Below are 23,666 nucleotides of genomic sequence, written 5' to 3'. Positions count from 1 at the left end.
TCGGCTCTCCGCACTGCTGCTACTGCTGCTGCTGCTGCGGATTCCCTTTGCGCCTGGGAATTTTTTGTTGTGCTGAAGCTGTATCGCAGAGCTCAAGTACTCGTGCTGCGGTGTCAAGGCCTAAATTACCCCTCGTTGGCTTTCCTGTTCGTCGTTTGACAGGGTGTTCCTGCAAGGTTAGCGCGGATCCGATCGACACTTCACTCGGTTCCCCAGGAGTCTTTGTTGTTGTACGAACGTTTAACTCCTAGGAACTTTTCTATCATTTGGCCGGTCTCCTGATTAAGTGCCCTACTCATTCTGTCAAAAGTTCCGAATAACCCTTCCTGCATTCGTCCCGGCAGTCTGTCTCTGGCGCCCACCCTAAGTTTCATCATTGCCAACGACTATACCCTACCTTGCCACCAGCAATCATGGGTTCCCTACGACTTCGAATTGATGGTCGGACTTTCAAGGATCCACAGAATCGGGAGATCACACTAAGAGGGATCAACGTTGCCGGCGAATCCAAGTATCCCAAGAACCCTGATACCCCTTCCTACGTATCCGATGCCTTCTTCGACGCCGATAATGTTTCGTTCGTTGGCCGGCCTTTCACCCTTGACGATGCGCACACACACTTTGCAAGGCTACGCAAATGGGGCTACAATACCCTGCGGTACATCTTCACTTGGGAAGCGATTGAACACGAAGGGCCCGGAAAGTACGACGATGAGTGGATATCATTTACAATCGAAGTCTTGCGTGTCGCCAAGCAATATCAATTTTATGTGTTTCTGGATCCTCACCAGGATGTGGTATGTCTCGAACGGAGGTGTCTGGTGATGAAATGAGCGTTTACTGAAGAACACCAGTGGTCCAGACTATCGGGAGGGTCCGGTGCGCCAGCCTGGACGCTTTATGCGGCAGGCTTGAACCCCAGAGCGTTCAAGAAGACCGAAGCTGCCCTTGTCCAGAATACATACGACAACCCAGCGGAGTTTCCCAAAATGATCTGGAGTACAAACTATACCCGTCTGGTTTGCCAGACCATATTCACGCTATTTTGGGGAGGTCGGGACTTTGCTCCTAAGGCAATCATCAATGGCGTGAACATACAGGATTATCTACAAGGCCATTTCATCGCCGCGTGTAAATATTTCGCACAGAAGATTCATGAGGCTGGTGACATCGAAAACGACGTGGTTATCGGGTGGGAGAGCATGAATGAGCCCCATAGGGGCCTTATCGGAGTGCAAGATATATCCGTGATTCCCCCGGAACAACAACTTCAGCTGGGAACATCGCCAACTGCTTTTCAAGCCATGTTGACTGGCTCAGGACGGGCGTGCGAACAAACAACCTGGGCCTTTGGCAGCTTCGGCCCTCACCAGACGGGCAGAGAACTCGTGGATCCTGAGGGTGAGTCCGCATGGCTACCAGCAGACTATGATGACCAGAAGTATGGCTGGAAGAGAGATCCGAATTGGAAATTGGGTGAATGTCTTTGGGCACAACATGGAGTATGGGATCCATCATCGGACCAGCTCCTGCGGAAAGACTACTTCGCCAAGCGGCCACAGACCGGAGAACCCTTAGATTACGATAAATTCACCAACTCATACTTCCTGGAGCATTACCGAGCTTACAGAGACGCCCTCAGAAGCGTCTGGCCAGGTGCCATTATGCTGTGCCAACCACCGGTCATGGAAATACCCCCAGATTTGAAGGGAACAATTGACGATGACCCTAACATGGTGCATGCGGTACATTACTACGATGGCCTGACACTCTTGACAAAGCACTGGTAGGCGAACTCCCTCGAACATTCCTTTTCCTTGGCTAATTATTACAGGAACCGACTATACAATGTAGACGTGATTGGGGTCCTTCGGGGGAAGTATCTCACCCCGGCCTTTGCCGTCAAGATCGGAGAGTCAGCCATCCGGAATTGTCTGCGTGACCAGCTCAAATTCCTCCGAGACGAAAGTCTAAGGTACATGGGGAATCATCCGCTGGTCTTCACGGAGATCGGTATCCCCTATGACATGGATGACAAATATGCATACAAAACCGGAAACTATAGCAGTCAAGTCAGTGCCATGGATGCGAACCACTTCGCATTGGAAGGAAGTACTGGAAATGGCTTTACGTTGTGGCTCTATACCACCACGGTAAGCACTGAAGCCACCACTGATCCGCGGAAATATATACGGCAGTTTACTGATCGCTTTCTAGAATAATCACGAGTGGGGCGATAACTGGAACGGCGAAGATCTGTCAATCTACTCCCTCGATGACCTGGAACTTCCAAGTGGGAAGCTTCTGGCGTTGGAGGGTGAGTCCCGATCGGATCCGAACCCTCATTCTCCCGCCTATTCGGAAAGTCAAGGCGACGCCGAAATCCAGCGGGTTGGACCCGAGAACCTGAAGAATGCTCTGCCCCCACCTTCCATCACGTCGGAGTACACCCAGTCCAATGCGGATAAACTAGGGTTCCGGGCCGGGGAGGCCTTCATCCGGCCCAGTCCGATCTACACCCACGGACTGATCTCGAAGTATCTCTTCGATCTCCGCAACTGCACGTTCACTCTCTCGCTGGTCGGCAAGGAAAGGACCGTGGGAGACGAGACGGCGACCGAAATTTATCTGCCTGAGTTCCATTTTCCGGACTCGCAGACGGTGGTGTCGGTCAGCAGTGGCGAGTGGTCAATTGATTACACGGAGATCAACTCAATCAAGGTGCAGCGACTCCGATGGTGGCATATGGAAGGAGATCAGGATATTAAGATCCAAGGAGTCAAGCGGAAGCCGGGAGATATGAGTGCCGTCTCGGGAGATGACCTGAGCTATCTCGAGCAATGCCAGACGGGAGGCTGTGAGGTGATGTAGATGGCTGGACCATCGTTGGTCATTATGATGACGTTACTTCCCTATATGCATAATGGTATTGTTGTGTTTTGTTGGAGTTTCTTAATTTGGCCTTGTCACCATCTCTTTCCTCAGTAACCAAGATGTTTTCTCGTGTAAGAGATGTAGATGCAGGTAGATGAAATCTCAACATTTGCAGTTGCAAAGCCCAGGACTGGGGAGGACTCCTGACTAGGAATTGCTACTAATAGTACTAGAAACCCGCAATTTAAGGGGTAGTACCTCCTTTTTAACCTACTATGCAGCGACTAGTAGGAGGAGGGGAAGAAAGGCTGTTATCGATAAGCCAACCCCAGGAAGCGGTGAGGGCCAGGGCGGCGCGTGAGTGGTGCAAGCCCCTCCGGACCGCCCCCAGTCGGTGTGGTGATTGGAACGGGAGCGCGTGGAAAATTCGCAGTGAGCTATTTATGATTATTGTTCTCACTTACTTATTGTTGTTCTCTCTCTTCCCCTAAGCTTTTTTTTTCTTAAGGTACCGTCTTTTTCGATCCCACATCTACACCCGCGTCCAGCCCGCAGAGGAGAGAACTTCCGGCCCCAGCAGAAGAAACAACTTCCACACCCCCCCGTCTATACTCGTGCATCCCTAGTCCCCAAGCCATTCCCCTCATAAACCCTTCAGTTCATTAGGCAGAAACTTGCATCTCCACAAGAAGCGCTTAGCCGCAACTGCCTCGGACGGCGGTTGCCGTGTGTCGCCCACCTTTCTGGAACCTGCCCGTGGCTGATAGCGGCAGCGTTCTTCATTTGCCCAACGCAGTGCTACCTTACCGCAACGCCGGATCTCCCACCAGGAAAGTTGACTGCCTTTGTAAGGGCCTAGATCATGCCGGCATTGGTCCTGTCACTGGAGAAAGACTTGAGGTAATCAATCTATACTTATCCTTCACTCAACCCGGTGGCACTAGCCCAGTCAGCACCCATCCATGGCGGCCGAGGCAGATCTATCAGAGGGCCATATGGCCGACATCATTCGCGCGCTTGAGCTCATTCACAGCCCCTCATCTACAAATGAGTTGCGCAGAGAGGCCCTGACTTTTGTGGAGGCCCAGAAAGAAAGCAAATCGGCGGCTCGTAATGGTTTCCTGTTGGCGTCCCCTGAACAGAGCAACCCCTTGGTTCGCTATTTCGGCTTGACTCTTCTGGATCACGTCTTGCGTCACACCTCCTTTGAAGCATCGGAGCAGATTGTCGCGCTCAGAGATCTGGTTCTAAAGCTGGCGGAGTCGATACGACCGGAAGATCCCCCGTACATACGCAACAAAATCCCGCAATTATGGGCTGAAGTCGCCAAACGGAGCTGGGGCCTGGACTGGAACGAGATGGACACGACTCTGGTCCAGTTCTGGGGTGCCAGTCTCGTGCACAAGGAATTGGTCCTATCGATTCTCGAGACCCTCTCCGAGGACATCTTTTACCGCGAGGACACGGTTTCTTCCCTGCGCGGAACGGACCTCAATCGGGCCATGGTGGAGGTATGTACGCCCTTGGTGGTTTACGAGGAACTCAACCCAAAGAAGGATGTTGTTGAGCTGCGCTGTGGACCTGAAGGCTGGCTCTCCCGCATTTGTGTGTTCCTCCACGATTGCATAGGAAACATCCAAAGCTCAAAGCAAGCAAAAGACTCGGCTCTCAAAGCTCTTGCCACCCTTAAGTCTGCCCTTGCTTGGTCAATCCCGAAGGCCATCCTCTCCTCAAACTGTGTCCCATGCATTGCCAGGGCCTTCACCTGCAGTGATGAACAGGTGTTACTGGTAAGGAGATCCTTAGCCTCCCCGAGGCCGTGCTGAAGACAGACAATACTAATGGCACTCGCTCTAGGCTGCGGTTGAAGCACTACATGCCTTATATAGCCGGTCTAATCTGGATCTGGAGGGCTTCGATCAACTTGTCCACTTGATGTATGAAACGGAATCTTTGAATGTGCTCCAGAAGCTCTACGAGTGGTCAGTTGTCGGGCCTGATGACGTCGATGATACGAGATATACGATATGCAAAAAGCTGTCTGAGGTATGGGATATGCACTACCTTTCTGAGATATTGGTTCAATAACTGATCACCAAAAGATGCTCTCATATGTTGCAGGTTTCCTTGAGGAAAAGGCGTTTGCTTTGGAAACTGTGCAGGGCATGAACCTTCAATTTTTCTTCCACCTCACCCTCAGCGTTATTCAAAACCAAAGCCTTACTATTTCGATCCCTGTTCTTCATGTGTGGTCCAAATTAATCGCATCCGAGAGAATTGGCAATACAGACTTGGTCACTGGCCTTGTGCCTTCGCTACTGGGTATTTGTACCGAACGATTGATTCGTTGGGAGTCTTTCCCGACAGACTCGGAAAATCCTACAGTTGCTTTCCTTAATGAGGACATTGACACTGTTCCGGAGCGGCATGCCTTCGTGGGTAACTATAGGCGATACTGCTCTTCCACTATCGAGACCATCGTCCAAAAGAGGCCACAAGAAGCCATTCCTCATATCCTATCGGGAGTTGACGCTAACCTAGACAATCTTTATGCCGGAGTGGAACCCTTTAGCGGTGTGTATGCCTTTTGGAACGTCGAAACCGCGGACTAATCTGTGAATCAGTCAAATCATTTTCGAAAAACTCCATACCATTGATGCGTGCTGATACGCAGTTTGCCGTTGTGGAGGCCACCTTGAAGGGATATAATAAATGGGTGTCTGCGCATGGAAAGATGCCCCAGCAGGATGTGCGAACTACCAATCCCAACTATCTATCTGCCATTAACCAGTGCACAGGAACAGAAGCGAAGTGACATGGAGCAGATCTTAGAATCCTGGGCTTTCAAATTGATGCAGCGAAGCTTCGAGGTTTGACTGACCTGTGCCCGGACATTATAACCCGCCACATCGCTAATGTTTCACCGCAGGATCCGATTCTTAAGCAACGAGTCATTAAGCTTGTCGTGGATATATCATCAAGGGCTCTAGACAAAACCCCAAGCTTTGCGCTCAAAGCTCTGGAATATATCCTCATGACACGGCTACCTGACCAGTCAGAATTCCCAGTATACTCCGAGTCTGTCAAGGAACTCCACGGCCTGACCAGCCATGAACTCCGGAGGCTTGCTATGCGTTACGCTGACTACTTTGCTGTAAGAAACATGGGACATGTCCGCTAGATTCGGCTGACTAACGCTCGCAGACTTTCTATGACCTGCTTGAGCCTAAGATCAAAGAGATCAGCATGGCTAACAGGGTGGATGACAAGCTTCAGATGGAATTAACCTCGATCCTCCTCATTATCATGTGAGACTCCATGGTTTTGATTCAAATGAACAAGTGCTGACGTGCTCAGGCAACGAGCAAACAATGTGGAACCTTATCTGCGCCAGTCCCGACTTGTGTCTTTCGTGGAACCCATCAAACAAGCGTGGCAGGAAGACGAGTTCCGTAATATGAGTTCAACATTTGAGGGCTTCTGCGTCATGTTGGGATTGCAGAGCGTCGGACCGTACATGCAGGCACGACAGGCGCCGAAGCTTGTGGACTGGTCATCGGTGCCTCTGGATAGCGAGGGAAAGCTCATTCAAGAAGAAATGACAAGAAAATTCCAGGTACATCTGAATGCACCACGGAACCTGACCGCATGCTGACTCCTAGAATAGCAACTACCTTTGAGAGGCACCAAAACTATGCTAGCAGTGTCCTCAGACAAGCTTAAAAAGACGGACCAAGCCTACGAACTTGCATGCAATGTCTGGCATGAAATCATCCCCATAATATTGCCAACACTGTTGCAGCTTGTCAGGTAAGTCTCCTTGACATTCACACAAACTACCCAGCTGACCCATGACACAGCAACGCCCATGCCTTCCACAATCCGGAGAATTGGGGTGGCTTGCCTCATGACATGCGAGGAGTGGTCGAACGTATTCTTACCGATAGATTCTGGCAAGCTGGCATATCCACTGGAAGTCGGGATGACTTCTATGCTAAGATCACGGCCTCAAGAGCCTCGCTTGAGGGATTTGCGTCCTCTGTAAGAGGAAAGATCCGGGCTGTTCGGGAGTCCTGCTACTCCATGTTGTTCAGCATGAGTCGGCTACGTGAGCATTTCTATGGGTTTTCAGAGCTTCCAGGGCCCCTTTCCCAGGCTCTGTTCAAGGACTCTCCCCATCTTTCCTCTCATCAATTCTCTGTCCTTCTTAACATTTCGCGGTGCTTGATCGATGATTGTCCCGTGCGCTTCCGCGGTCACTTCCTGCCTCCGATGCTCGCCACACTGTTCACAAATATTGACAAGAAGGTAACGTCGGAGTGGGACGTCATTGAACGTCAGAAAGAAGGCCTCGGGGGAGAGGACGACTTGGCGGACGAAATGAAGTCGGAGAGTATCTTGCGGCAATTGACTTACTCGGCGGTGATCTTCGTGGCAAGCCTTTTGGACCCGCAGCGAGGGGGTAGGTTGACCATCGATATTGTAACTGTGTTCCATGCTTACCTCTCATTTTAGACCCCGACGAGGAGCCAGTGGATCCCAGCGCTCCACAGGCAACACCCGCCCTTTCTGTCTCGATCCGGCACTTTGTTCTCTCTTCGCCAGAGATCTTTGAGCCTGTGATGCTCTTCTGCACTCATGCACTTCGTATGCGCGATACCCGGTGCTGTAGCATCATCACGCGTGTTATTCGCTCCATCCTGCAGGATTTTGCTCCTCCCAACAATACCCCAACCACAGTAACGATACGCGAGTTCATCTCTTCCGAAGTGTTGAAGGCCTGCATCACGTCTGTGCACGAGCCTTACTTCGTCGATATGCAGAAGGATCTCGCCCAGCTCATCGCCTCCATCTGGCTCCTCTACGGGTCAACCAGTCCGACCCCGCGGTCCGTGATCCTCAGCCTTCCGGGCATGAATGAGCAGCGCGTTGCTAATGCAGAAGCGGCCCTGATTCGATCCTCGGCTCCAAGGCAACAGCGCGCGTTGATTCTGGATCTCCTGGAGGGCCTGAGGGGTGTGAGCATCGCCGAGCAAGGGAAGATCTTGGGCTCTCGGGAAGAACGCCGAAAAGCCCGGAGCGCGCTGCAAGAGAGGTACATGAGTACCAGTGAGATGGAGGGCCAGCAGAATCATAAAGTCGATATCAACGATGGCCCGGACCTTGCCGGCGTCGCAGACCTGTTCGGCTAGGTCATTCCACTACATGGCCTGCTTTGCTTTTGTATAGTATGGTGGCTTGATATCGTTCCTTTGCCCCTACGTCATAGCCACCTTTGCGGTTTTGGGATTCTCGCATATAAAGCACATAGACACATACGGAGAAATGCAGCCACACAGCCTAGCTAATGTAAGCAGCGGTTGATAGACACACTCTTGGCAGGAAAAGAAATACAAAAAAACACGCATTGCGGAACTGGCCGGTCTCTTTAGTTGGTATATCTACAGCATACAATAGCTCGTCTTGACAGTCCCAGTGCACCTCTTTATCCTCACGGAAGCGCCGCCTACACGCCCATAACTGCATACTCTGGACCCATCTTTGCTTGCACATGAACTCCCCGATCAGATCATGTGCGCAAGATCCGCCCCGATGGGGGTGGAATTGAGGTTTTTGATGACACCATAATTGAACGCACCCGTATTTTCTATTCCGGGTGCTTATTGGGTGACGTTGGTGGGGGTATAGGTGAAAGTAGGGCGAACGAAGCTAGATATCCCCCAAACCGCAATTAGCCTTTTTGAGTCCAAACAAACCATACAGACCATAACACTCCCCAATCAAACATCAAGGAGAGGATTTGAAACATACCGGCTCGAGTTGTAGACCTTGGAGTCGGTGCCGAGAAGCTCCTTCTCACGAGCCTTGTCGGCGAAGTACCGACGGGCCTGGTCACGGTCCTCCTCGGCCTGAAGCAGAGGGAGGATGTGCAGACGACCCCAGATCTTCTCACGGGCGAGTTCGCTAAGTAACATTATGAGCACATATACCCTCTTCGCCTATTCATGGGGTCTTATAATTCCCCGTTGGACTGGGCAACGTACTGCTGCTCACGAATACCGTAGAAGAGCTTGTAGAAACCGTAGGCCATGACAAGGTGCATGCCGACGATGTAGTAGATGGGGCGGAAGCCGCGGGCAGGGATGTTGCGCTGCAGTTTAACATTAGTTCATTCAGTTAGAAGACGATTGCCCTGGCTCGTGGTTGGTTTGTAGGGATGGAGTTGAATCGGATGAACCGGACGTCACGCACCTTGTACTGCACGGGCAAATAGCCCCCCTGTGGGGGCATATCCTGAGGCATGGTGATGACTGACGACGGCGGCAGCCTTCAATGGCGAAAGGAAGGGGGGTGATTGCGGTGGGTTGGTTGATATACACGATGGATATATGATGCGATGGGCGGATGAACTTGGAGTTGCTGGTCACGTGCCGGTAGGGTGGTTTGGTAATACCCGCTTACGTCGGTTTGATTGGTGGGCGTGCGGGGCAATTCTTCGGCGCTTAGGACGGATGTGATTGAAGTGATGTTGGTGACTTACGACTCAACTACTACTTGCTTTCTGCTTTGGTTGGGTTTACTGTGAATTGCGAAACAGAGGATTTCACGGCTTTGTGCATTGGCCCATATACGATGGAGGAAGAAGGTCGACCTAGAAAGCTCCCCAAGCTCGACCACGACGAGACCCAGAATCCCGAACCGAGAATGACGGGTGCGCTTGAGACCAACACTGGCGACAATGAACAACGGGTTGAATCAGGCGATGGAGCCAACGGGTCCGAGCCTACGCAGCAGACTGAAGATGGTGCGCCCAAGATCTCCAAGCGCGAGATGAAGCGCATGCGCCGACGCGAGCAATGGGAAGGCCAGCGCGACCAGCGCAAAGCCAAGCGCAAGGAACGGGGCATCGCACGCAAAGAGAAGCGCCGGGCTGCGCTGGAACAGGCGCGAGAGGACGGCACGCTGGAGGAGCTCAAGAAGACGTACGAACGGACACACAAGCGATTCCGGAGGTCGACGCTCCTCCCGCTGACGCTGGTCATTGACTGCGGATACGACGAATTGATGCTGGAGAAGGAACGGATTTCGCTAGGCTCGCAGATCACTCGGTCGTACTCCGATAACAGTCGGTCGGCGTACCGGTCGCATTTGGTGTTCTCGTCGTTCAATAAGCAACTCAAAGAGCGGTTCGATACGAAGCTGAACAAGCATTATCTCAACTGGAAGGGGGTGCGGATTGTGCCGCAGGACTTTGCTCAGGTCGCGGAGATGGCGAAGGAGTGGATGGTTGTTCCTGCGGGGGGCAGGTTCGAGGGTGTGTTTGCTGATAAGACGGATTCCACGCCCGAGGATGGCGAGGTTGTCTATCTGAGCAGTGATAGTCCCAATACCTTGGCGGAGCTGAAGCCGTTCAGTACCTATATTATTGGTGGATTGGTGGATAAGAACCGGCACAAGGGCATTTGCTACAAGCACGCGGTTGAGAAGGGTATCAAGACGGCGAAGCTGCCTATTGGGGATTACATTCAGATGGCGTCGCGCCAGGTGCTGGCCACGAACCATGTTGTCGAGATCATGTTGAAATGGTTGGAGCTGGGCGATTGGGGCAAGGCGTTCCTTGCTGTTATTCCCCAGCGCAAGGGCGGTACGTTGAAGGAGTCTGCCGGGGCTGCTGGAGAAGGATCTCAGGTGGAGGATGCTGAGGAGGAAGAGGAGGATGCCGAAGAGGACGAGGAGCAAGCTATGGCGCAGGCCCAGCAGGTTACGGACGAGGGTATTGAAGAGGCCCAACAAGCTACGGAAGAGGCGCCCGCGGAGGCTGGTGACGCTGGTGACGCCAACTGATGAATCTCAATTAATGTACATATATAGCCATATAACTAGACTTTGGGGGAAGATGGACGGATTTCCTAGCAGTTAGGGGAACGCTTGCGTGTTTTATGATCCCATACTGGGATAATGAAGTTATGCTCTTGTATAGCACAGATGACATAAAGTGCACCGCAAGCTGCACCGCCACAGAAGAAATGCGCCACTTGGTTGCCACCGGGCGATCGATGACGGCAACCAAAACAACAACATCCGTTTCCATCTTTTTTTGTTTCTCCTTCCAGAAGCTCCACCGAAGTTTGTTGCTTTCAGCGCTGCCTGTTGCTTGAGCTGTTCTCCCCGACAATCTTCCCCGATTGAGGCTCCTGCCTGCCTTCTCTTTTCTCCGTTGCCCTCTTTTTCCCGCGGTGGCCCTCCCAAACCTCCTGCCCCAGCAACGCACCTTCTCCATCGCCTCGAGTAAACAAGGTTGCTGTTGCTAAGCAGCAAAGCACCTCCAGCCATGTTTGTGCTCCGCAACGGTATGTTCCTTCCTGATATAGACAGCTGGTATTCACTTGTCGCCCTTCGGTTTGACTTTCCTTTACCCCGCCATCTACCCCTCCTTCACCTCCCTTGCTCCCTGTTAACATCATCCGTCATCCGTTGACGTACATACTGACGTATCCTCTTCGTACCTTTTCCAGTGAGCAAGTACCTCTTCGGAGACGCTTCCAAGGAATCCATCATCGAGATTCCTCAGGGCCAGCTCTATCTTGTTCGTCCTCTGTCGCCCAAAGGCTACTCAGAACTTATCTTCAAGGACGCTGCCGCTTCCATCAGACGCACCGGGCAGGAGTTCCAATACCAGCTCGTCATCCAACGTGCCTACGAAGAGGGTGAGGAAGAGCTCGGTGAAGACGACGACGACCAAGGTGGCAGTGACAGCCTCGATAAGGACGAGAAAGTCTTCCTCCTTGATCAGGCTCTGCACTTTCGCTCCGAAGTTCGCGAAGGCGGTGCAAAGATCTTGGCTTGGAGAGACCTGAGTGGCGACCTGGGCGACCTCTTCGAATTTGTCTGCGACCCATCCGTGCCCTCGGATAAGGTTTCCACCTTTGAGCTCGCTGCTCTCCAGTGCCAGTACGAGCGCGCATACCGACGGACCTCACAGAACCTGAGCCGGGAAGACCTGCAGGAGTTCTCTTTCCAAGAGGAAAAGCCCATCCCGTCCGCAAGTCCTATTTCTTCCCCAACAAAGTCACGTGCTGAGTCGCTGACATCTGGAGAGTCGACCGCCGCCATGGTGAAGGACGTCGAGTACTCGCGGTCCAAGGGACTCATCAAGCCTGCGGAGGCTGAGGAGGAGGCCACGGTCGCTCCGCCTGCAGCAGAGCAGCCTGAGGCTAGGGAGATCCTCGCTCAGGAACCGTCCGAGCTGCATCTGTTCGATTTTGTGACCGGCACATTCGTTCTCCAGGCCTCCAATGTGACTGCAACGGTGTCTGAGATTGGTGACTGGAAGTATTGGCTTCAAATCAGTGGTGACGATAAGGAATGGCTGGGGCAAGCCGTGGTCGCTGACATCAACCCCGTCTTCAACTTCGAATACCTGTCTTTCATCTTCAACGCTTACGGTGATGATGGCTCGGCATTCTCTTGGCTTTTGCGCTTCAAGGACCAAGAGACCGAGGAGCGGTTCCAGGAGGGTCTCATGCAGGCACTCTGGGAGCAGTTGAACGAGATGAAGTGGACCAAGGTCAAGGACAATGATCGGGAGTACGTGCTGGATGCGTTCCAGGATCTCACAATGGAGGACGAGGCCCAGGAAGGTGAGGCCGATGCAGACGAGGAAGACGAAGACGAGGAGGAAGACCACTACGATGGCCAGCGCAGTGAACATTACGATTCCGATGAGGAGCAAGATGACGTGGTGACTCGGGATGATGATGGAAACGTCAACTCGCAACTTGCCGTCGGTTACAAGCATGACCGCTCCTTTGTCGTCCGTGGCTCCAAGATTGGCGTCTTCAAGCATACTCCGGACAACAACCTCGAGTTCTCAACCAACATTTCCAAGGTGGAGACGCCCGGTGGCAAGCTTTTCAGCCCGAAGAAGGTCATGCTGCATGCCGAAGATACCAACATGATCCTTCAGAACGGCGATGACCCGAACTCCCTGTACAGGATGGACTTGGAGTACGGTAAGATTGTGGATGAATGGAAGGTCCACGAGGATATCCCGGTCACTACCTTTGCCCCTGAGAGTGTGAGTTGCCTTGTCACCCTGTTAACTTTGTGTGTACCATCTTCTAACCTGCTACAGAAATTCTCCCAAATGACCTCTGCGCAGTCCTTCATTGGTGCTTCAAAGAACGCCCTGTACAGGATTGATCCTCGTGTTACCGGAAACAAGCTGGTGGATGCAGACCTGAAGCAGTATGCTAGCAAGAACGAGTTCTCGTCTGTAGCTACGACAGAGAAGGGATACATTGCTGTCGCGTCCAACAAGGGTGATATCCGTATGTTCGACCGCTTGGGAATCAACGCCAAGACCCATATCCCAGCCCTCGGAGAGCCAATCATCGGCCTGGATGTGTCCGCCGACGGTCGCTGGGTTCTGGCCACCTGTCGGACGTATCTCCTCCTTATCGACTCTCTGCAGAAGGATGGCAAGAACGAAGGCAAGCTGGGCTTCGAGCGCTCGTTTGCCAAGGACTCCAAACCGCAGCCTCGTCGCCTGGGCCTGCAGCCTGCACACGTCGCCCAGTTCCAGCACGAGACGAAGAAGCCTATTGCATTCACGCAGGCACGTTTCAACACTGGTGTCGACAGTACCGAAACCTCGATTGTCACAGCTACTGGTCCTTTCATTGTCACCTGGAGCCTGAAGAAGGTCATTGCTGGCCGCAAGGATCCTTACACGATCAAGCGTTACGGCGAAGACGTAATGGCGGACAACTTCCGATTCGGCTCGGACAAGAACGTCATTGTGGCTTTGCCTAACGAAGTCAACATGGTTGCGAAGCGGAGCCTGCTGAGGCCCACTCGGGAGAGTATCGCCGGACCCCCTGTCACCCCCAGCCGTCGCCGGACGCAATGGGGTAGCCGGCTAGGGAGGGAGGACATTGTCAATTCGCCTTACTGATGGAGCTGGCCTTGTTCATAGTGTTTTCTGCGCCACTGCATACCCCTTTTGTTGGATTCTTTCGGTTTGCTTGCTTTTTATTTTGAGGCTATTGTGAGACGCTTTGATGTCCTTTCACGGTGCTATGAACGGATGGCGAACGGTGGCAATTGCGGACTTGAGCTCTAGTTTTTCTTTACATTTCAATTACCGGTAGCTCATAATAAGACTACGACTCACGATTCATGTTGCATGATGGTTGTTGGATAGCATTCACATTCTGGGCCCGGCCGTCCACCTATATGCAATTTGGACTCGACCTAGGGTATCCTGTACCTATCGGCGGCACTGCCGTCAATCCTCCGCAGCTCGCCCACCGCGTAGGCCGCTTCTTGCATGACCATGGCCCATGGCATGCCCTTATCGGGGGTGGGAGTTGATCTGCTCATCCAAGTCCAACGAGCACCAAGCAATTCCGCTATTATTGACCATTCTGCCTGCAGATATTAGTCTCACGCGCCCTCAAACTGTATCCTTTAATTCATTTTCCCTCCGAAGTCCGAAGTATAGCAACCTCACGCCCTCACGGACCGATATCCAGTGGTGGGTAGGTATTCCTCAAGAACCGACGTACCACACCTCGACACCAATGATATCGAACTTGACGCCCTCGTCCGATAGCGGCTCGTTTCCGAAGGTCTGACAGGATGCACTGACGCCCTTTTCGAGGCTGGAATCAACCCATAGCCCGTAGTGTCCGTCCCTGACTCGTCAGTATCTCCACCTACAACTTCAAAGACCAGGATGAAGACACAGGGAATAAACTTACCCTCCACCCAAACTCAAAAATCCTGTTTCACAAAAAATCATATAATCGTTCACTCCACTGTAGGGAAACGCTTTGAAGCGGATCTGCTCCGGGGTAGCTGTCCCACTTGTCCGTCCACTAGCCGTCCCCGAGGCCGTCCCCGGAGAAAGCCACTTCTCTCCTCCGCCCGTACGCAGGGTTGTCGACCGGCCCGCATTCGTGGTATCCGCGGACGGAGGCAACGGGAACCCGGCCTTCTCCAATGCCTCTGCGCCCGCGCCATCCATATCCGAGGTGAAATTCAACATCGCTGTTGAGGGCGGGAGCACGCTCGCTCGCCATAGGAAACACTCGCCGGTGCCGTAGTAGTGGGAGTCTGGGTGCGGGGGATCAGTCATGTAGGCGCCGAAGACGGCGGTGGAGGAGGGCGAGGCATCGCGGATGACGAGCACGTAGCCGGCGCGAGGGCTGCGGGCGGAGATGTCGCGGCAGTGGTCGTAGAGGGTGGAGAGGGAGGCGCCGTCGCGGTCGAGACTGTAAACGAGGTGCCAGTTGTTGATTAGTTGGAGGCGCGGGGGCACGAGAAGGCGAATTTCTTCGGCCAGAGACCGGGTGAGTAGTGTGGAGGGATCGGAGAGGGTGAGGGGGTTAGAGGAGGTGGTTGGAAGGGCGAGGCGGTGCGGACGGGCGTGTAGACTTGGTCGGTCTTGCGGCGCATGGTGTTGTTGGAGTTGGTATTATTGCTTGGGGGGTCGGTGAGGCGACGGTAGAGGCCGGAGACGACGTGAGTGACTGGATAAGAGAAGTAGGAGGCGGCGGATTGCTGTAGGGAGGTAGTGCTGTTGTTGTTGTTGTTGTTGTTGTTGTTGTTCTTGGTGGACTGTGGTGGAGGACGAGATCCCGATCTCGAGCTCGAGGAGGACGACATGCGGGCCAGCGGGAGGTCGGGTGACGAGTAGGGGATGAGAGGGTCGAATTAATAATGGAGAAGGTGGAGATCATGCAATTGAAGTGGGTGGAAGGAGTGGAAAGGAGGAGATAAAAGGAGAGGGTGGAGGAGGGGCGAGCAGAAGATAAGGTGATGGGGAGATGCAGGACGGAAGTGGGCAAGCAATCAATCAAGCTGCGGCGGGCGGCTTCGAATTCTATACTTCGGGTCCTTTCCAGCGGCTCCCTCCGTCTATCTATCTGTCTACTCTCACAACGTCGGAAGTCTGAACATGCCATTGTGATTGCACTAATCTGAACTATCTGCGCATTGAATCCACATCCCTGATGCTCCCTATTTCTGCCACACCTGTTCAATAAATGCCACCAGGTCTGCCTTGAGCTCGCGGGGGTGCTCCAGCGCGGCAAAGTGTCCTCCCTGCATCCATCGGTTAGTTTCAGAGCTCCAGCACGGTCAGTTTCACCTTCTCTTACCTCGTCATGCTCCCGGAAGAACACCAGGTCACCCGTTGTAGCAACCCAGCTCTGGGGAACTGGGACAATCTCCATCGGGAAGTACGAGTACCCAAACGGCTTGTGAATATATAACTCCTTTCCAAGCGCCTCGGTCGTATTCGGGGGGAGGGGAGTGGTCTACGCCCGTCAGTCCCATTATATATTTCCAGCCTCAAGTGCCACGCCACCTCACGATACGGGTAAATTGCCCGTGGAAAGCTCTCAGTAAGCCAGTAGAGTGAGACCATCTCGAGGATAGTCGCAGACGGTAGAGGCTTGTCAACCCAATCGCGATATTTCTCCCCAACCCTGGAACCAGTTGGTTAAACGACTTCCGCAACATGGACTAGAGGCACATTTCTCACCAGGCAAGCAAGGCAATCGGGTTACTGGCCAACACATGGCCAATCGTACTGGGTCGAGTCCCGTGCTCCATGGCATACGCTAGGCCTCGGGTCACGAACTTCTCCATCCGCGCGACTCCCCGTTTCTCCACAGCCGTCAAGTTCTCAATCGACATGCCCTCGGGGACAGACGGCATGGGGCACATGTTTACTAGTCTGGTTGGTGTCTCGCGAGCCGACATGGGGGTTGTCACTTACAGTGCACCGCTGGGGGAGTTAGCACGGTTCACAGTAGGTAAGATTCGACGACTACCAACCTTTGCAGGCCTCGAATCCCACACCTAGGACCCGTCCGACAAAGGCGCCAATGTCTCCTCCTTGCACCACATAGCCACTACCAAATCCGAGGTCCTTCATCAGCTGATCCACGACGCGGGCCATGTCGGTTAGGCCGAAATTCCTATCCAGCGGAGGACCAGATGAGAAGGTGTACCCGGGAAGGGAGGGCACGATGAGGTGATAGGGGAGAGTTTCCGGGGAGAATTCTTCGCGAAAGAGCTGGAGAATGGGGAGGAATTCAACGAAGCTGCCTGTGATGGCTTATTAAATCTGCTTGGACACGGTCCGGCTGGTACTACCTGGCCACCCATGAAGCAATGTCACGGGTACAGCATCCTCTCGTTCAGAGAATAGCGCGGCAAAATGCACATTGATGCCCTCAATGTCGGCGGTGAATTGAGGGAACTGGCTCATCCGAGCTTCGAATGATGGCCTAGAAGGATCAGCTGTGCAGACGGATAGAACCGAGGGAGACTCGAGACCAGTCAAACTCCGTCACCCATTTCTCTCGCATGGACGATAGCCATTCGGATGTGATACCAAAGCGGCCATCTGGCTGCGAGTTCTCGTAGGTGGGAGGAGCGATGCGGGACAGCTGAACGAGAGACTTCAGGTCGGCCAGCTGATCAGCGGGGATGGACACGTTGAAGGGAACGGGGGAGATCCTCGCGGCGGAGGGAAGCTTGCTGAAGGGGGTCGACATGATCACTTGGTAACCCAGCTGGAGAGACGAGTTGTTCCAGAAAGAGGGATAGAGAGGGGAGGTGAGGGGAGGTGAGGGGGAGATATCTGGGCTCCTCTACATGGACCGCGGCGGGGTTGCACCACAGCCGAGGCTCGCCTTCAAGGATTGCCAATGCCTTTCTTTGTCCTCAGTTGTAAATTGAGCATCTGCGATCAGACCCCATGGTCAAATTGATGATGTCATCCAAACAGACATCTCACGACGATATACGGAAACACGAGCGGAAGAAAACCAGGCAGATGGGGACGCAGCTATCTCCTGACTGACATATCGCCGAATAGCAATGGTGGTTTACAGCGATGGAGGGAGGCGGGTTGCTGCACAGTCACGAAAAGAGACCATGGTCGAAGCTTTCGTTTACGAACGTTCAGGTTCAGTATTTACTAGTATCGTGCTAATGGCTCCTGATTTGACCCAGCGCCTGTCCACATCGCAAACGGAGTATCGTATAAGGATTGTCTCGATCCGATCGACTCTACTATCAACAGTATGCATTCTGGATGATTTATGATACTCTCGTTTGTGATAGATACTCTCGTATCTGGGTGGGCTTCTCCATAATCATAACCTTATCGTCCGGGGTGGCCTCGGCTATGGTTCCGGGCCTGGACCCTCCCCACCACCGGCCCTGTGACTCCACTAACCATGACTTCGCTTCGGGGATCGGGCGGTAGTCACGAGCCTAGTAGCACGTTAGGAACAACAAGGCCTCTATCTAGTGATCTCGTCGAGGGTGGTGGGTTGACACAGTAGGTGGACCCGGGCGGGAAAAGCCTTGGTTCCGAAACAGCCGCCAATCAAGGTGGAACGTTACTACTCCATCTCCATAGCTTCTCTTTCCTTACCTTCGACCCATGTTGAAACGCACCTTTTCCGCGCGGGCGGCGTGGTTGATGCCTCGTCGACAAGCTTTCATCAACTCGAGTCCACCGAGAAACTTCACAACTGATCACCCAAGGATGTCCAACGGCAAGCTACAAAGAGGAACCCCTCCAGGACTATCCCTTCCCTACTGAGCTCATATCTCTCATTGTATCAATTCCGGACGAGTCACTCTTTTCATATTCCTCCGGATGATTCCTCTACAACGAACAGATACGTCTTCGAGAGCGTCATGTGAAGTTTGATGTCGCTGCACTGAAGAAAGCTGTTGCAAAGCATGTCGGTCATGGGAGTGTTAGGGAGCTTGCCAAGCTCAGTGAAGGAGGGTTCAATCGTGTGCTACTAGCTACCATGGAAGATGGATTTCGGGCCATTGTAAAGATCCCATACTGGATATCCGTACCCAAGACATATGCGACTGCCAGTGAAGTTGCAACCCTGACATTTCTCCGTTCCAAGGGAATACCCGTTCCTGAAGTATATGGATGGTCCTCAACCGCCGACAATCCAGTCGGTAGTGAGTATATTGTCATGGAACATGCTACAGGGGTGGGTGCCGATACTCGTTGGTTCAATAATACAAAATACCAAAAGCACGCATTGGTTACAGGGATTGTCGACATCGAGAAGAAACTGTTCGACATCCCCTTTAGTGCTGTTGGGAGCCTTTATTTCAAGAGTGACCTTCCACCCCAGCTACAGGGTCCGTTATACGTGGCGGGCACGCCGGATGAAGCTGGAGACTCAGAGATGTAGTGCATTGGACCAATCGCTGATTATATGTTCTGGTATGGGCAACGGGCTGAAATGGAGCTAGACAGAGGACCCTGTATGCTCCCCCCTCGATGTGAATGTATAGATATGCGATTGTCAAGCTGATCCTCCTCACAGGGTGCGACCCGAAGAACTTTCTTCTTGCAACGGCCGAAAAGGAAGTCAAGTGGATCGAGAGATTTGGGAAGCCCCTTGAAAGTGATTTCCCTCACAGTACCGTTTTTCCTGGAATCAACTCCCCCCAGGACTACTTGGACCTCCTCAGGAAGTACTTGGCAATCGCGCCGTATCTTCTTCCAAGGGAGCCTGGGAATAATCTGAGCCGACCTACTCTACGCCATCCTGGTATGTCCACTCTTCAGCCCACCGAATAATGATGTTGGAGTCTAATCATCAAGGCAAGATCTCACCCCTAGCAATGTCTTCATTTGTCCCGACACATTCAAAGTCACATCCGTCATTGACTGGCAACACACCGTCATCGCCCCGTTGCTTTTTGCCGCTGGGTACCCCAAGCTATTTGAAAACCCCGAGCCTGAGCCGCCCACTGGCTTGATACCACCAAAGTATCCGCCCGGTTACGACACTATGAGTCTCGAACAAAGATCTCAGGTCGATGAGCTCATCCGCCGGCAAAGTCTCTTCTACCTCTATCGTGTCTTCAACGGCGGCCTCAACAAACTACACCTTGAAGCCCTGCGAGACCCGCTCATTCTACAACGCCAGCACCTTGTAAATTGCGCAGGCCGCCAGTGGTCAGGAAACCTCATGACGCTACGTGGAGCTCTCATGCGCATGCGTGATCTTTGGCCTCATCTCCCCGGCAAGAATGTCCCTCTCGAATGCCCCATAGGATTCTCGGCACAGGAGATACGTGACCAGACTGAGAATGAACCCATGTGGTGTAATTTAAACACACTCGTCAGTCATTGGCGCAACGAACTAGGAGGGATTTCAGAAGAAGGCTGGCTGCCTGCTGAGAAGTATGACGCGGCCGTAAAAAGGAATGAATCCCTGAAAGCTGAACTCTCGGACGGCGGCAGTCCAGATGAGCTGCAGAAGATCGAACGTGGTTGGCCATTTTAGGATCACGAGGAGTTTTTCTAATAGGGGACACTGGATCGTTGGAAGTTGTGGCACTGTCTGTCTTCCTGCCTCTTATGTCTTGATAGTAAGTAGAGGAGATTAGAGTGAGGATATCCACAGGTTGGATAGAGCTGATATGGCATCAACAAGCCAAAAAAAATAGATAAAAAAAATAAAAATAAAAATAAAACAGCGAGGATCATTAATGTATTATATGGCCATATCCCTTCTCTATGGAACAATGTCGCTCCAATCAAGAAACAGGTCCGGTTCTCTACATCCACTACATATAGTCCCTTGTCCGCTCCTCACAAAACTCCCAGAACTCCTTTGCGCGTCCCGTCCCACTCTCCTCCTGCGTCTTCATCGCATTCAGCAAGTTCGGCGCCACCTCTTGATGGATCCGTCCCCAGGGGATGACATAGGCACCGTTGTTCTCCAAGTTCAGATCGGGGGACAACCCAGCATAGAGCACAGTGTGAGCCGCCAAAACCGGGCTATGCAGCAATGGCCAGGAGAGAATCTTCATCCAGCGCGCATTGCGGAGAAGATTCGTGTTGGCTGCGCCAGGATTCTGCGCTACGCTAACAATTTCCTGCGTGCCGTACCGTCGGGCCATCTCCGCGGCCAGACACCAGTTCCCTAGTTTGGAGGTGACATAGTTGCGTACCACATCTCTGGGCGGGTTCGTCAGCTCCGACATGATGATTCCCTCTGGCGGCGCGGAGAGCTCGGCGACTTGACTGCTCGTCCAGACGACGCGGACAGATCCGGTTGTGGAGGAGTCCGATGCCGCTGCAGCCTCAAGTAGGGGAGTCAGAAGCCGGGTAAGCAGGAACGGGCCCAGACAGTTGGTTGCGAGTTGCAGCTCGATTCCCTGCTTGGAGACACTGCCCAGCGGTGGCTGGGAAACACCCGCGTTGTTGAAGAGCAGATCCAGCTTGGACTCTTTCGTCCGGAAGGCGTCAGCTGTAGCCTTGATGGTAGTGAGGTCGTCCAGATGAAGCGGAAGAAACTCTAGTACACCAGGACTATTTTCACCCCCGGTCTGGGGAACGGCTTGTTGGATAGCTTGTATGGCAACTTTGGCGTTGTCCTCTGAGCGACCCCCGATGTAGACTTTGGCGCCTTTGCGGTAGAGCATCTTGGCCAGCTCGAAGCCGATGCCTGATGCGCCACCAGTGATCAGGACGACCTTGCCAGATTGACGGGGAACATCGTCAGGAGTGAAGGTCGGCCGAGGAGGGAAGAATTGGGAGAATTGGGCGCCCATTGTGGAATGATGGATTTCTCGTCAAAATTGCAAGCTTGGAGCAGACAGGGGGCATGATTGCGCTGCGGCTCAGCTGCGAACCCATGTCTATATGTCTTTAGCAGTTTAATTAGGCGGAGTATTTCCTTGAAAAACCGTCCCCGAGGCTGACGGATGTTTAGACGATCGGACCAACCGGCGCCATATTCACGGGGAAGTGATTAGCGGCGTGGCTGTCAGATAGAACTAAGCCTGTGGGTCTTCACCAGCTTCGTTGAGAGTTAGTGCCTTAGGCGTATTCTTAGCGCGAGGGAAGAGACAGGATGAAAAAGGGACATCATGATGCGATGGAAGACACTCCAGCCAGTAGATAGCTGTTTCGATTAGTGCCCATTCAGTCATCCTGCAGGACGGATTCGACTGGCCACCAAGCAGCCTCCCGTTGTCTCCTGGACTAAATCCAAAGACACTATTTTTGGACCATGTCGTCCTCACAGGCCGATCTCGAGCTTGGAGAATATGTATTCCTCCCGAATGTTGTCACTTCATTTCACTTGAGGATAAATATTTATACCACCCTCCTGACTAAGCATCTCGGGCAAAGCAGCGCAAAAACCCAAAATAGGCAATGTCAATTCAACCGTGATAACTAGTATCCTCTCTCTAGAACAGCTGCAATCATCATGACCCTCCAACAGCCCTCCTCTGCCACCGCCATCTTCCTCGACCAGCCCCCGAGCTGCCTCCAATTCCACCCCTCCTCCCCCAACCACTTCCTCGTAGGCACCTATCTCCTCTCCGAGCATAAAGATGCCTCCACCGACAGCATACAACAAACCAAAACCGGCAGTTTGCAATTATGGCATTTAAACCCCGCCACCAACGAACTGTACATCCCCATTCCCTCCTCTATACATGGAGTATACTAACCAAACATCCAGATCTCTCCTTCAAAAATACGCCCTTCCCTACGCAGTCTTTGACCTGCACTTCCACCCCACCAATCCCACCCTCGCTGCCATCGCCACCAGCGCAGCCTCAGTGGTATTCTTCCGGATTACTCCCCCCACCGAGGGAGCAAGCTCAAGCTCAAGCTCAAGCTCGGGAACAGCATCCTTCATCACGGAACTGCACACGCAATCCGTCCACGAAGACCCCTCTATCCCAGCACTCTATCTCGCCTGGCTACCCCAGAACTGGCCCAATCCCAATCCCAATTCCACTTCATCTTCTAGTGACGGCAACGCCTCCGGCTTCGCAGTCACCTTCTCCGACGGAAGAACCACTCTCTTCCACCACCCCTCCCCATCCTCATCCCCCATCCCCATCACAGAAGGCGACTCCTTCCCCGCAAACCAAGAAATCGAGGTCTGGTACGTAGCAGCAGCCACCTACCCCGAAACATCAACAGAAGAGGAAACATCTACACCCTACCTCTTCACCGGCAACGACTTCGGGTCCCTACACACCCGGTCATTCTCAGCCACAGACACAGACACAGAAACAACATGTCTGCTTTCTCACGATGACCGAGCCCGTCACCACACGGCGGGGGTTACCTCCATCGTACCACTCCCTGTCCCCATGACTGATGGCGCGCCGTGGTTGCTCACGGGTAGCTATGATGAGTGTCTTCGGGTGTATCATGCGTCGCGGCGGGGGGAGGTCCTGGGGGAGGTGGGGCTGGGGGGTGGGGTGTGGAGGTTGCAGGTGCTGTCATCCTCGGAGGGGCTCAGTGGAGGGGAAGGGGAGGGAAAGGAGTGGGTGTTTTTGGTGTTGGCGAGTTGTATGCATGCGGGGACGAGAGTGGTCAGGGTGCGGTTGGTGCCTGGGGTGAGGTGTGAGATGGAGGTGTTGGCGGAGTTTACGGAGCATGAGAGTATGAATTATGCGTCGGATGTGTGGAAATCGAAGGGAGGGTATGATTTGCAGGGGAGAAAGGAGGGGGACGAGGTGGTGTGTGTGTCTAGTAGTTTTTATGATCGGAGGGTTTGTGTGTGGCGGGTGAACGTATGATTGTATAGGTTGTATGTATGATTCTACAGGGGATGTAGACAGGGGACGTAGATAGAGGTATGGTCGTGAAGATGCGCTGATAGGGTCATGATGCAGAGTGACAACAGGTATACAAACAAAACAAGCCCCGCCCGAAGCCCGAAGATGAAATCTAATCCAATAAAACC

General features: G+C 53.1%; 10 protein-coding genes across 10 annotated transcripts; 6 read left to right on the top strand and 4 right to left on the bottom strand.

The window, feature by feature from the left end:
• The first annotated feature begins 60 nt into the window (after positions 1-60).
• Positions 61-2,993, top strand: BO94DRAFT_492004 (sterylglucosidase 1). The gene is made up of 4 exons (XM_025609172.1): positions 61-797; positions 855-1,786; positions 1,835-2,153; positions 2,218-2,993. The coding sequence occupies exons 1-4, from the start codon at positions 414-416 to the stop codon at positions 2,869-2,871; spliced, it is 2,289 nt and encodes a 762-aa protein (XP_025467795.1). The 5' UTR covers positions 61-413; the 3' UTR covers positions 2,872-2,993.
• Positions 2,994-3,836: 843 nt separating this feature from the next.
• On the top strand, positions 3,837-8,265 carry BO94DRAFT_595708 (karyopherin MSN5; the record flags this gene model as incomplete). Its single annotated transcript, XM_025616231.1, has 11 exons — positions 3,837-4,664; positions 4,732-4,953; positions 4,977-5,448; positions 5,499-5,623; positions 5,673-5,744; positions 5,804-6,028; positions 6,079-6,182; positions 6,232-6,490; positions 6,542-6,684; positions 6,735-7,336; positions 7,408-8,265. The coding sequence occupies 11 exons, from the start codon at positions 3,837-3,839 to the stop codon at positions 8,064-8,066; spliced, it is 3,711 nt and encodes a 1,236-aa protein (XP_025467794.1). The 3' UTR covers positions 8,067-8,265.
• BO94DRAFT_535021 (putative NADH-ubiquinone oxidoreductase subunit GRIM-19) lies at positions 8,162-9,264 on the bottom strand. Its single transcript, XM_025611678.1, has 4 exons — positions 9,127-9,264; positions 8,919-9,025; positions 8,686-8,838; positions 8,162-8,583 (listed from the first exon to the last, which is right to left on the bottom strand). The coding sequence occupies exons 1-4, from the start codon at positions 9,175-9,177 to the stop codon at positions 8,535-8,537; spliced, it is 360 nt and encodes a 119-aa protein (XP_025467793.1). The 5' UTR covers positions 9,178-9,264; the 3' UTR covers positions 8,162-8,534.
• A 147-nt stretch (positions 9,265-9,411) lies between these two features.
• Positions 9,412-10,845, top strand: trm10 (tRNA (guanine(9)-N(1))-methyltransferase). The gene has a single exon (XM_025611677.1). It carries the CDS (start codon positions 9,508-9,510, stop codon positions 10,717-10,719), a length of 1,212 nt encoding a protein of 403 aa, XP_025467792.1. The 5' UTR covers positions 9,412-9,507; the 3' UTR covers positions 10,720-10,845.
• Positions 10,846-10,953: 108 nt separating this feature from the next.
• Positions 10,954-14,063, top strand: BO94DRAFT_535018 (uncharacterized protein). Its single transcript, XM_025611676.1, has 3 exons — positions 10,954-11,225; positions 11,391-12,952; positions 13,010-14,063. The coding sequence occupies exons 1-3, from the start codon at positions 11,207-11,209 to the stop codon at positions 13,829-13,831; spliced, it is 2,403 nt and encodes an 800-aa protein (XP_025467791.1). The 5' UTR covers positions 10,954-11,206; the 3' UTR covers positions 13,832-14,063.
• Positions 13,975-15,707, bottom strand: BO94DRAFT_535017 (putative oxidative stress response protein Oxr1). The gene is made up of 3 exons (XM_025611675.1): positions 15,200-15,707; positions 14,640-15,152; positions 13,975-14,573 (listed from the first exon to the last, which is right to left on the bottom strand). The coding sequence occupies exons 1-3, from the start codon at positions 15,544-15,546 to the stop codon at positions 14,429-14,431; spliced, it is 1,005 nt and encodes a 334-aa protein (XP_025467790.1). The 5' UTR covers positions 15,547-15,707; the 3' UTR covers positions 13,975-14,428.
• Positions 15,708-15,900: 193 nt separating this feature from the next.
• BO94DRAFT_556456 (epoxide hydrolase family protein) lies at positions 15,901-17,447 on the bottom strand (the record flags this gene model as incomplete). The annotated part of the gene is made up of 7 exons (XM_025613867.1): positions 15,901-15,984; positions 16,041-16,199; positions 16,250-16,370; positions 16,427-16,616; positions 16,723-16,995; positions 17,044-17,177; positions 17,227-17,447. 7 exons carry the CDS (start codon positions 17,445-17,447, stop codon positions 15,901-15,903), a joined length of 1,182 nt encoding a protein of 393 aa, XP_025467789.1.
• Positions 17,448-18,722: 1,275 nt separating this feature from the next.
• BO94DRAFT_624143 (phosphotransferase family protein) lies at positions 18,723-20,341 on the top strand (the record flags this gene model as incomplete). Its single annotated transcript, XM_025617199.1, has 4 exons — positions 18,723-19,123; positions 19,193-19,200; positions 19,263-19,490; positions 19,549-20,341. The coding sequence occupies 4 exons, from the start codon at positions 18,723-18,725 to the stop codon at positions 20,229-20,231; spliced, it is 1,320 nt and encodes a 439-aa protein (XP_025467788.1). The 3' UTR covers positions 20,232-20,341.
• Positions 20,342-20,371: 30 nt separating this feature from the next.
• On the bottom strand, positions 20,372-21,835 carry BO94DRAFT_60823 (NAD(P)-binding protein). Its single transcript, XM_025616553.1, has one exon. The coding sequence runs from the start codon at positions 21,502-21,504 to the stop codon at positions 20,515-20,517; it is 990 nt and encodes a 329-aa protein (XP_025467787.1). The 5' UTR covers positions 21,505-21,835; the 3' UTR covers positions 20,372-20,514.
• BO94DRAFT_60942 (uncharacterized protein) lies at positions 21,836-23,666 on the top strand. Its single transcript, XM_025616581.1, has 2 exons — positions 21,836-22,372; positions 22,425-23,666. The coding sequence occupies exons 1-2, from the start codon at positions 22,167-22,169 to the stop codon at positions 23,497-23,499; spliced, it is 1,281 nt and encodes a 426-aa protein (XP_025467786.1). The 5' UTR covers positions 21,836-22,166; the 3' UTR covers positions 23,500-23,666.

The sequence above is a fragment of the Aspergillus sclerotioniger genome (assembly GCF_003184525.1).
Source record: "Aspergillus sclerotioniger CBS 115572 chromosome Unknown BO94scaffold_13, whole genome shotgun sequence".
Lineage (NCBI taxonomy): Eukaryota > Fungi > Ascomycota > Eurotiomycetes > Eurotiales > Aspergillaceae > Aspergillus > Aspergillus sclerotioniger.
The sequence above is the reverse complement of the archived record's forward strand: the minus strand, read 5'-3'. Positions and strand labels throughout refer to the sequence as shown.

Bases quoted from the DNA above. Each gene is read 5' to 3' on its own strand.
- BO94DRAFT_60942 (XM_025616581.1), top strand. From the start codon at position 22,167: ATGACCCTCCAACAGCCCTCCTCTGCCACCGCCATCTTCCTCGACCAG. The intron at 22,373-22,424 runs GTACATCCCCAT...CCAAACATCCAG, and splicing joins AACCCCGCCACCAACGAACT to ATCTCTCCTTCAAAAATACG.
- BO94DRAFT_535021 (XM_025611678.1), bottom strand. From the start codon at position 9,177: ATGCCTCAGGATATGCCCCCACAGGGGGGCTATTTGCCCGTGCAGTAC. The intron at 9,026-9,126 runs GTGCGTGACGTC...GTTAAACTGCAG, and splicing joins ATTTGCCCGTGCAGTACAAG to CGCAACATCCCTGCCCGCGG. The intron at 8,839-8,918 runs GTACGTTGCCCA...AATGTTACTTAG, and splicing joins TACGGTATTCGTGAGCAGCA to CGAACTCGCCCGTGAGAAGA.
- BO94DRAFT_535018 (XM_025611676.1), top strand. The intron at 12,953-13,009 runs GTGAGTTGCCTT...AACCTGCTACAG, and splicing joins CTACCTTTGCCCCTGAGAGT to AAATTCTCCCAAATGACCTC.
- trm10 (XM_025611677.1), top strand. From the start codon at position 9,508: ATGGAGGAAGAAGGTCGACCTAGAAAGCTCCCCAAGCTCGACCACGAC.
- BO94DRAFT_492004 (XM_025609172.1), top strand. From the start codon at position 414: ATGGGTTCCCTACGACTTCGAATTGATGGTCGGACTTTCAAGGATCCA. The intron at 798-854 runs GTATGTCTCGAA...GAAGAACACCAG, and splicing joins TGGATCCTCACCAGGATGTG to TGGTCCAGACTATCGGGAGG. The intron at 1,787-1,834 runs GTAGGCGAACTC...TAATTATTACAG, and splicing joins ACACTCTTGACAAAGCACTG to GAACCGACTATACAATGTAG.
- BO94DRAFT_535017 (XM_025611675.1), bottom strand. From the start codon at position 15,546: ATGTCGTCCTCCTCGAGCTCGAGATCGGGATCTCGTCCTCCACCACAG. The intron at 15,153-15,199 runs GTGCCCCCGCGC...CCTCGTTTACAG, and splicing joins CCGAAGAAATTCGCCTTCTC to TCTCGACCGCGACGGCGCCT. The intron at 14,574-14,639 runs GTAAGTTTATTC...CTGACGAGTCAG, and splicing joins TTTTTGAGTTTGGGTGGAGG to GGACGGACACTACGGGCTAT.
- BO94DRAFT_60823 (XM_025616553.1), bottom strand. From the start codon at position 21,504: ATGGGCGCCCAATTCTCCCAATTCTTCCCTCCTCGGCCGACCTTCACT.